The following is an 11294-nucleotide window of genomic DNA, read 5'->3' as shown; positions in this document are numbered from 1 at the left end:
ATGCACAGGGGCTTGTCTCATCTTACACATACATACATATTCATCCACATGAACACAGACAGTGGCTGCAAAAAGTTTCCGACTCCCATTTGTTCCATTTTTGCATGTCTGTGGCAGAGATGAGTCACTTTTAACTGCCGTGGTCACATAACTACTGTCACTTGGGCTGATTCACTCTCCCGACAGTTTCTAAAATAACAATCAAGCTCTCCGCTGGGTTTTTCTAAAATAAAAACGGAGTGAGAGCACACCATGTACTTTTATTCTTTTATTAGATATTGTTTCATTGGAGTATGACAAATCATACAAATACAATGCGTATTTGGGGAGTGTGTGAGATATAAAAATATAGCTCAAATAAATGGCTAGCTCAAATACAAATAAAACATAAACATGACATCACAAATACAATACCGCTCCACCTGGGCAAAGTCTTTTTGGCACAGACTCTGCTTCTCTTTGTAAACAGTTAATCTGTATTCTTTATTCTTTTTTTTCCTGAACAGACGAACACAAATAGTTTAATCAGCTTAATGTTCATCGTCTGATTCCTCCTCTTCATCCTCATCGCCCTCCTCCTCAGATTCATCTTCATCCTCGTCCTGATCCTCCTCCTCTCTTCTTGTCTGGCGGCTGCAAGCTCTTTGTTGCTGTGACAACAAATTAAGTCACTGCGTAACTAAAACACTTTGCAGGCACACTTCGTGCTTTGGTTGAATTCAGAGCATTTTCATTGAACTAGTTTGGCTATTTAGCCAAGTGAGCACACCCTGAAATCAGATCATAAATAAAAGTTTTATTTTTAGTTTGTTGTTTCAAGCTTCATCCGTCACGTAAGCCGGTTCTGCAACCCACATTTCTCACAGTCAGGCTGCATCTTTTAAAGTAGGAGTGACTGCTCCCTGGTAAATTCAAATCTAATCATAGGGGAGGGGTATGACATGTTTGAGGCATGCTGGTGTGACAGTCGTGTGTTGCAATGTGTCTCTGCAACCTCCAATCTGAACATCAGATTGGAGGTTAACAGATAAAATATCTGAGCAACAAGTATGCAACCATTTTTACAGCTTCTGTAGCCTTCCAAACACCAACCCTCAGATACACTGCTTTGCAGCTGAATTCATGCTTAAACTTTGTCACAATTTTCACATTATAACCACAAACGTCAACGTATTTTATTTGGATTTTATGTAATAGACCAACACAAAGTTCAGCATAGTTGTGGAGTGGAAGAAAAATGATAAATGTTTTTTTTTAAACATAAATCTCAAAATTCAGCTCCCTCTTAGGCAATACTTAATAGAACATATTTTGCTGCAATTATACCTACAAGTCCTTTGGGGTATGTCTCTGCACGTTTGGCAGATGTTCCTATTTTCCTCTGTAAAATAGCTCAAGCTCAGTCAGATTGGATGGAAAATATCTCTAAACATCAATTTTCAAGACTTTCAAAGTCTTCTATAGCCTCAAATGGAGTTTCTTTCATGATTGCCCTGTATTTAGCTCCATTTACGTTCCCGTCAAATCTGGCCAGTTTCCCTGTCCCTGCTGAAGAAAGGCTTCCCCACAGCATGATGGTGAAATTGCCATGTTTCAAAATGGGGAGTGCTGATGTGCAGTGTCTTATCAAACCAGAGCACCTTCTTCCACATGTTTGTTTTGCCACTCAACGCCATGTGGCAAAGCTGGTGAAAGCTGGTTTGCTTAAGTCTTTCTTTTAATAATAGCTATCTTTATGCCACTCTTCCACAAAGGATCCATTTGTGGAGTGCATGACTAATAACTGTCTACTCTATAGATTCTCTCACCTGAGACGTGGATCTCTGCAGTTCTCCCTGAGTTACACGGAGCCTCCTAGCTACTTCTCTCCTTTTTGCTCTTCTTTCCCAGTCTGTCGGTTTAGATGGACAGTCCCATTTTGGTAGGTTTGCAGTTGCAACATAATATCCCTATTTTCAGATGAAAGAGTTAACAGTGCTCTGTCAGATGTTCAAAGCTTGGAATATGATTTTAGAACCAACCCGTTTTAAACTTCTCCACAACTTTTTTCTTGACCTGCTTGCTGCATCAGAGTAAAGGGGGTTGAATACCAATGCAGACCACCTTGTTTAATTTCTTTTTTGCAACTAACAAATTAAATCTAAATATACATTTCCTTTTACTTTATAATTATGCACTACTTTTTCTTGGTCTATCACATTAAATGCCTACAAAATTCATTGAATATTCTGGTTGTAATTTTACAACATGTTTAGGGAGTATGTATAGTTTTGCAAGGCACTAGTAAATCTAGTTAGCATTAGCTGCCCACAACAGTGAACAGTGCTGCTCTTCAGATGCTGCATAAACTGTTAATATTGGAGAAAACGAATGGGATAAACACCAAGAATGTTTTTTTTTTTAATGCAACAATGAAACTTTCACAACAGTAAACATGAAAGATAAACGATTATGAGCAAGCCGTGACAGAGGGAAGTTTTAGGGAAATACTTTCAGGTGTGTGTGCTTATCTTACCTGTAAGGTCCCTGATGTACTCAAGAAGGACCCGGTCCGGTCGAGGGACGTCTTGGAATTGGCTCGCACTATGTCTAAGCGGGACTGGAAGTCAGGGGGGTGCAAAGAACTCCTGAACACCTGCCAAAACATACAGTAAGGGGAGCTACATCAAAAGAGTTACACAATATCGTGGGAATTTTATAGCAAGGCATGCACACCTAAAAACAACTGTACAATACAGAAAAATATCAACAAATCTACATATGGCTTGTTAGTGTGCTTAAATAACGAAAGCCGTTCAAAGGTCATCAGTATGAGAGTGAGCTGTGATTTCAACCACACCAAAGACTCCAGTTCAGGATGGTCTTCATGCCTGTCATTGTGCTTGTTTCAGATGATTCAATCTCCCATGTTTTGCACAATGAGTCACTGAAAACCAGCCCCATCTCAGTAAAGAGTTTTGTTTCAATATGAATGGAGGGCAGATGATTCAGTGCAAAAACACACAGACTGGCTGGCGATGGGTGGAGGGAAACAGTGCAAGGGCATTCGCAGGAGGAACTTTGCTCAATGAGAATCATTGATCTTTTGTTTTCCATTTTTCTCCTAAAATAGCAGAGAGAACCTCTTCACAGATGGTAAACAGAGGAGAAAAGGCAGGCATGACTGACCGAATTGTGCAGTATTTACCACGGTTTACTTCAAAGTTAAGCTACAGAGTGTGGAGTATGATATGAGGGGACATTAAACAAAACCCTCAGCTTTTTTAAAGAAAGACCAGATGGTGTACATGAAACTGGATTAGTATTTGGTAAAAAAGTAAAGTCTAATAATTAGGTACAGAGGAAAACTGTTCTGTCAGCATCTGCTCAGACTGAACATGCAATAACCAATCATATGGAGAGCGTTAAAATTTAAGTAAATTCATCAAGGAGACATATTAATCAAATTCTTCATATGTGACCTCATGTCATAAACCTAAAACAGTGTGAATGTAAGCATGCCTCAAACTTATTAAATATATCAACACCCCAAAGCTCTCTGCTCTTCTTTAATGCTCATGTCTGCAGTGATGGAGCAAAGTAGCTGGGAGAGTAGGACCAAACAACTGGACACATTTTTTTCTTCTTGGTGCTGGTCTTTTAAAACTGCATAGAGGTTAACGTTGCGTGGCCGAACAGGTGGGAAATGTTTGTTGTGCATTACAGAAAGCTCATAGTCTAGGATTATTTTACAGGAGCAACTGAGCTGTTGTGTTACAGCCTTTTACCAGATATTGATTAACAATTAAAACCGCGGACAGCTTAAAAGCCTCATTATGTACCTCTGTAGTCAGTAAAAGTGACCAGGTGACTGTAATAAGATGTGCAATCAATTATTTGATGCTTCTCTTTAATTGAGATCTGACCACAATCATTTCACAGGAGATGAACATGGGGATGCATTTCAGTGCCAGGTGTTGACACGTGTGCTCCGAGATGTCCACACGCAGTTAGGTCAAAGGTTAATAACAGGCATGCCGAGGCCCTTTTGACTGGGTCAATATGTGTCAGATAGAAAAGTCTGCATTATTAACTGAGAAGGCCTGATATGGTGAGCTTTACATCCACTTATCATTGCAATGAATGTAACACCGATTTAAATTTATGATGCACTTGAACCATCCTTTTAAGTAACGATAATGCAATATACAAATTTAATGACATTTAAGAACTAGAACTGAATGCACAAGTTTGAATTTATTGTAGATTTTCAAAACAATAAATATAGGCTCAAATATAGACGGTCAATAAATTAGATTAAAAGTCAGATTAAAAATACTTTAAGCAGGTGTTAAACATACGTTTCAATAAGCCTAAATGTCTGTATTAGAAAAGGTTTTTTATTGGTCTGCTGTAATATTCTAATCTTAAATGTGTTTTTATCAGCTGTAAATGAAATAAAGCCTTGAAAATATCTGCCTGTGTGTAATTAATCTAGAAAATGTGAATGGAGTTACTGAAATAAATGAATTTAGTAATAAAGTTCTAATTTATTGAATATTACTGTATATACCCTGTCTAATATGGTTGAATCTCCTTTAGCAAGATGCAAAGACGCCAGATTTTGGAGCCATCAATGTTTTTGACAACTGTTCTAATCACAAATGGTAGAACTTATATAAACTGGTTGGTTTCCTGACACAGACATGACATTTATGAAAAGTCTGTGACTTGTCAATACGGTTAGGAATATTCCAGAAGCCTAATGTTAGCCTGCCTAATCCATTCCAAAACTAGTTTGGATTCATTCTCTGGTTGGAACACCTAATTTTATTAAAGTTCTTCTTAACTGACCCAAACTGTCACGCTCAGATGAAATGAATTTGGTTAGAATATTCAAAAACAACCAAGGAACCACCAGAACTCAAGCTAGATAGACTGGATGCTGCTGGTACACCGTGTCACTATCTACAACGAAGTGAGTTTCATTTCAGCATAACTAAGAGGATGCCAACCAAGAGGGAGGGATGTGCTCCAAAATCAAACCCTTGAAGCTCGACCTAAATTAGCAGCTACCCACACAGACAGTCCAAGTGTCTTCTGAAAAAACATTTTATGATCAGAGTCGATGGAGACTGAGTGGTTTAGCCTCAATGACAAAAATACATTTCAGAGAAGTCAAACCTAAGAGCATTGTGTTCACTATCAAATATGCTGGTAGTAGCATCATGCTAAGGGGCAGTTTTTCTGGTGGTCTGAGTGGTGCAGCAGTGGATGACTTCTTCCGATTCTTCTTACCCCCCTAACGGCTAAACAGTTAAAACTTGGACAAAATTGGCTGTTTCAAAAGGACAGTGATCCCAAACACACTTAAAACTGGTTTTAGAATAGATAAAGTAGTCTAGCATAAACCACCGCTTAAAACCTTCTCTGTCGCAGGAAAACAACTAATAAGCTCTATCATTTGTCATAAGAAGAGAAGTTAAATATAAAGCCAAGAACCATGCCAGAAACATGTTGGTCATTTCTCCGCAACTTGCTAAACAGGATTTAACCGAATATTGGTGGGAATATATGTACAGGTCCTTCTCAAAATATTAGCATATTGTGATAAAGTTCATTATTTTCCATAATGTCATGATGAAAATTTAACATTCATATATTTTAGATTCATTGCACACTAACTGAAATATTTCAGGTCTTTTATTGTCTTAATATGGATGATTGTGGCATACAGCTCATGAAAACCCAAAATTCATATCTCACAAAATTAGCATATTTCATCCGACCAATAAAAGAAAAGTGTTTTTAATACAAAAAACGTCAACCTTCAAATAATCATGTACAGTTATGCACTCAATACTTGGTCGGGAATCCTTTTGCAGAAATGACTGCTTCAATGCGGCGTGGCATGGAGGCAATCAGCCTGTGGCACTGCTGAGGTCTTATGGAGGCCCAGGATGCTTCGATAGCGGCCTTTAGCTCATCCAGAGTGTTGGGTCTTGAGTCTCTCAACGTTCTCTTCACAATATCCCACAGATTCTCTATGGGGTTCAGGTCAGGAGAGTTGCCAGGCCAATTGAGCACAGTGATACCATGGTCAGTAAACCATTTACCAGTGGTTTTGGCACTGTGAGCAGGTGCCAGGTCGTGCTGAAAAATGAAATCTTCATCTCCACAAAGCTTTTCAGCAGATGGAAGCATGAAGTGCTCCATAATCTCCTGATAGCTAGCTGCATTGACCCTGCCCTTGATAAAACACAGTGGACCAACACCAGCAGCTGACACGGCACCCCAGACCATCACTGACTGTGGGTACTTGACACTGGACTTCTGGTATTTTGGCATTTCCTTCTCCCCAGTCTTCCTCCAGACTCTGGCACCTTGATTTCCGAATAACATGCAGAATTTGCTTTCATCCAAAAAAAGTACTTTGGACCACTGAGCAACAGTCCAGTGCTGCTTCTCTGTAGCCCAGGTCTGGGGAATGCGGCACCTGTAGCCCATTTCCTGCACACGCCTGTGCACGGTGGCTCTGGATGTTTCTACTCCAGACTCAGTCCACTGCTTCCGCAGGTCCCCCAAGGTCTGGAATCGGCCCTTCTCCACAATCTTCCTCAGGGTCCGGTCACCTCTTCTCAGTTGTGCAGCGTTTTCTGCCACACTTTTTCCTTCCCACAGACTTCCCACTGAGGTGCCTTGATACAGCACTCTGGGAACAGCCTATTCGTTCAGAAATTTGTTTCTGTGTCTTACCCTCTTGCTTGAGGGTGTCAATAGTGGCCTTCTGGACAGCAGTCAGGTCGGCAGTCTTACCCATGATTGGGGTTTTGAGTGATGAGCCAGGCTGGGAGTTTTAAAGGCATCAGGAATCTTTTGCAGGTGTTTAGAGTTAACTTGTTGATTCAGATGATTAGGTTCATAGCTCGTTTAGAGACCCTTTTAATGATATGCTAATTTTGTGAGATAGGAATTTTGGGTTTTCATGAGCTGTATGCCAAAATCATCTGTATTAAGACAATAAAAGACCTGAAATATTTCAGTTAGTGTGCAATGAATCTAAAATATATGAATGTTAAATTTTCATCATGACATTATGGAAAATAATGAACTTTATCACAATATGCTAATATTTTGAGAAGGACCTGTATATTTTCAAGCCTGTGAGTTTATCTCTGCGTGGGTTAAAAAACAATCCACAATAAATTCAAACTTGGGCATCCAACTATTATTTTTAATATCAATTGAATTTGCTTGTTGTAAATGTATACCATCCTTAAAAAATGGTTCAAATGCATCATTAAAAGCCAGTGAGAGTAGGTAAACGCTTGATGGGTGTCCTCATACCTCCAGGTCTGCTTCCTCATTCACACTTTGAATACTTTGGAATGCCGAAGTGTAGATCTCCAAAGCCTTGGCATGGAAAGACATTTCCACTGTCACAAATTCACCAAAGACTTTCTGCAAGAGAAGACGACACCGATAAGATTATAAGCAAAAGTGGGAGTGAGCCTGAGCGGTGTGTTGACCGTCACAAAACAGAGCAATGGAGGCCCATGTGCGAGCAGACTTCAGAGGCCATCCAAGTCATTGTTGTCTGGTTTTAATGTACTGTTCCCTGACGCTTTGAGAGAAATAAAATAACTTGAACGACAATCAGGAAGAACCTCAGGGTAGCGGACCTTTATGTCCTGGATCTTCTGCCGCTCAAACTCGTCTATGGTCTCCTCCAGCTGCTTGGTGGTCCGTGTGGCATCCATGGTGGCTCGCTGAAGCTCACTTTCAGCCTGGTGGCAAGAAAATGTATATACTAAGTACAAAAAGACAATAAACTTATGTTAAATTCTTAAGTAAGCCAACATTATAGATATTCTTCCATAGGAGTGGAACAAAGTTTAAACTTTGTAAGAAACAGAGGAAAGCAATGAGGTGCACAGATCACACGGGGCCACACCTGAGACTGGAAGTTATGTCAAGGAAACACAAAAATATGAGTAGGCGAATGCTAAAGAAATATATTCAGTGTGAATATTCCTTGTGTTGTTGGTTATGAACCAAAGAGAAACAAAGCAAGGATACAATGATTTGTCTGTCTGAAGGGTTTCTCAGTCTGGTCTTCTCGAGCTGAGCCATCTGTTTGGCTTCTCTTTCTCTGGCACTCTGTGTTGCCTTCAGATCCTCCTGCATAAACACAATACATTTAGATATGTGTCACAATTCTTTCATGATTTCAATCAGATACAACTCTTAACTGATGAGGTGAGTCTGAGCACAAGTGCAACCTTCATGAGGTTGGTTAACCTAGTGAGATTGCCACTGGCATGGGGCAGCTATCAAGGTATAATGTGCTACCACGGTTTACACTTTCTTTTTATAAAATGCCAGAAAAAGTTGCAGCAGACGAGCCATAAATATAGTTTGCAGCAAAATGTGATTCCTTCTAGAAGTATACAAGTAAAACAAGACAGCACCAACAGTTCTTAAGTATCCAATCACACATCCATCGTCCATGCCTGTGTATAGTTTTAGGGTCATTAGGCAGGATTTCAAAGATAAAAGTACCTAAAGCAATGCAGATATCTCATTTGGAAAGCTTAGATATCATACAATAAGAGCATCAAATAATCCTGTTTTCAATTTTCAGTATTAAGCAGGCCAGGTGCTGACTTTTGAATGTGCCTCAAGTGTTTGTGTGACATTTTCATTGAAAAAAATACTGCCCTCTTGCAGTCATGCAAGGGTGTTGGCAGAAACTGTAGTTGGCTGTACAACAGCCTCCAGGGGCTGTGTTTTTAAATAACTGCAACACATATTCATTGTGAAGCTGTGTTGTTCAGTTCAGCTGTAAGCAGCGCTCAGATCAACCCTAAGTGGGTTTTTGATAACCTTTACCCTTTTACGTTTCACCACAGCTCCGTAGCTTTTCAATGGCTCTATGACTCTGGCTTCAAGTCTTTCCACCTGTAGGGTAAGACGACATGTTAGATTCGGTCCGACATGTTATTTAAGACTGTGAGTATTTTCGAATCATTAAATGTAATTGTGAAAGTTCACCTCAGCTTGGCGGTAGTCTTGAATCTTGGCAAGGTGCTCCGCAAACTGCTTCATCCCCCTCTTTAGGTCTGGCGTCTCCGTGTCAGCATATAAGCCAATTTCCCGGACCAGAAGGTCTGCTTTGTCCCGCAGCCTTGCTGTTTTGCGGGCGTAGGCTGCAAACAGTTGGCACATATCTCCAAAGTGTTTCTCTACATTAGTGATGTTCTCCTGGATCTTCCTTGTCTGGTTATCTCTTCAAAGAAAGAATGAATTAAGTGCAATAATCAATTAAAACATAGCTCACACAATTACATTTGTGACTTTTTTTTTGTTAGAGAACATTAGTGAACAAACAGCATCATAAAGACCAAGAAACGGACAAGACTGGTCAGGGATAGAGTGGTGGAGATGTTTAGAGCAATGTTAGGTTATAAAACTATATACTAACTTTTGAACATCACCTCGAATACTGTTAATAATAATCGAAAATAATCGGAAATGGAAATTATGACACTTGGCACAAATGCCAACCTAACAAGACATGGCCATTCAATTAAACTAATAACATTGAACAAAGAAGCAAGACCAGCTTCTTAATTGGAGAAAATGTTGACAGGACTACTATTATTCATGCACAAATCTGCCCTTTTTGGATGAACAAGAAGAAAGAGATTGCTGAAAAAATCCTTAAGAAGCCTGTTTAAATTTGCCCAAAATCATATAAAGCAAAGCAAACATTTGGAAGATGTCAGATAAGGCCAAAATTGAAAGTTTGGCCAGTAAGCAAAACAAAAATTGTGGAAGACTACTAACACAGCATATCACCCTGAGCACATCATCCAGAGGTGAAACAAGGTGGTGGCTGCATCTTGCTGTGGGCACGCTTTTGTTCCACGGGGATAGCGAAACTGGTCAGAGTTTATAGAAAGATGGATTGGGCTAAATACAGGAAAATCCTGGGGGAAAACCTAGAGATCACAAAAAAACTCCACCTTTCAGTAGGACAACAAGTCCAAAGTCTAGAGATAAATCAAATTGAGAGTGTGTGGCAAGAATTAAGGTAATGTTTTTAGACCCTATCCAGTCTGACTTAGGTTCAGCTGTAGTCCAAGCCCTTTCAAGATGTGCAAAGGTGATTGATAAATACCACAAAAATCGCAGGGAGAGGTGATTCAATACAAAGTGACTGCCTCAGGGAAGTCCAATACATCTATACGCCACACTTTTCAGATTTAGTTTATAAAAATAAAAAAATAAAAAAAACATGAAACATTTTCATTCCACGTTTTCCATTGACAATTAAAAAAAATGTGAAAACCGTTTAAGAGCCATAAATACTTTTGCAAGGTATTGCATAAGACTAAATGTCAAGCCAATCAGGTTTAAGGTATTTCATTTGAACCGTAAATAACCTCTTTGGCAGCCTAAACATTTTGAGGAAAGGATGTTGTGTATTTCCAGATTCTTAGAGAAGGCATAAGCTATCAATAGACTCACTTAGACACACAGGCAGTATCGCCTTGCGTGTGTACTTCATTACAGCATTAAAACGTTTGACAAAATCAATAAATATTAACAGCTAGCTTAAATATTAAACGATCTCGCCACTGGTTTTGAGCTTCATTTTGTTAACTAAATAATTGGTTTCGTTCTAAATTACTTAGAATGTCTTTCGGCTGTTTACATTGGTTTTACCTGGCTCTCGCATCAAGCGTACGAATCATCTTCACAGACAGTCGACGAATAAAACAAAATATTCTGTACAAAGCGACGTCCACTCGCTCCTTGCTAGCTAACTAGCTAGCAGGTTACACGCCAATCGGCCGTTTCCATGGAGTCTTCTTCTTCTTCTTGTATTATTTTTGGCAGTTGGCAAATAACGTTATGATGTGCATTACCGCCATCGACTGGTATGGAGTGTGGTTCTTCATGGTTTTAAATCTTATTTACTATTACAACAATCAAATTCTATTTATTGATTTAGTTTTTTTGAAAAATCTAATTCTAATTTGAATATGTTTGCTACCTAAACTTCTTTGCAATACCTACAAATTCTCTCCTTAAAATTGATCTTTCTTGTTCATATTTCTGACACTTCAATATTACATGTTCTATTGTTTCCTCCTCTCCACAATGATCACATTTTTCTGTATTATGTTTCTTTATCTTGAACAATGTAGAATTAAGTCATGTATGTCCAAATCTTAATCTTGTAATTAACCTTTCCTCTTTTCTACTCCTTCTTCCAGTTCTTACTTCTCCTACTATCTTGTTGATTC

The 11294-nt window shown here is 39.1% G+C and overlaps 1 protein-coding gene across 2 annotated transcripts; it reads right to left on the bottom strand.

Moving 5' to 3' along the window:
* Positions 1-255: 255 nt before the first annotated feature.
* Positions 256-10868, bottom strand: cibar1 (CBY1 interacting BAR domain containing 1). Of its 2 annotated transcripts, XM_047383071.1 has the most exons (10): positions 10711-10868; positions 9034-9268; positions 8872-8940; positions 8059-8160; positions 7934-7939; positions 7662-7766; positions 7327-7440; positions 2516-2635; positions 1809-1949; positions 256-650 (listed from the first exon to the last, which is right to left on the bottom strand). In XM_047383071.1, exons 1-10 carry the CDS (start codon positions 10737-10739, stop codon positions 531-533), a joined length of 1041 nt encoding a protein of 346 aa, XP_047239027.1. In that variant the 5' UTR covers positions 10740-10868; the 3' UTR covers positions 256-530. The 2 variants fall into 2 exon arrangements, with proteins under 2 accessions (XP_047239027.1, XP_047239028.1); XM_047383072.1 differs by lacking the exon at positions 1809-1949.
* Positions 10869-11294: the final 426 nt, after the last annotated feature.

The sequence above is a fragment of the Girardinichthys multiradiatus genome, chromosome 13 (assembly GCF_021462225.1).
Source record: "Girardinichthys multiradiatus isolate DD_20200921_A chromosome 13, DD_fGirMul_XY1, whole genome shotgun sequence".
NCBI classification, from domain to species: domain Eukaryota; kingdom Metazoa; phylum Chordata; class Actinopteri; order Cyprinodontiformes; family Goodeidae; genus Girardinichthys; species Girardinichthys multiradiatus.
The sequence above is the reverse complement of the archived record's forward strand: the minus strand, read 5'-3'. Positions and strand labels throughout refer to the sequence as shown.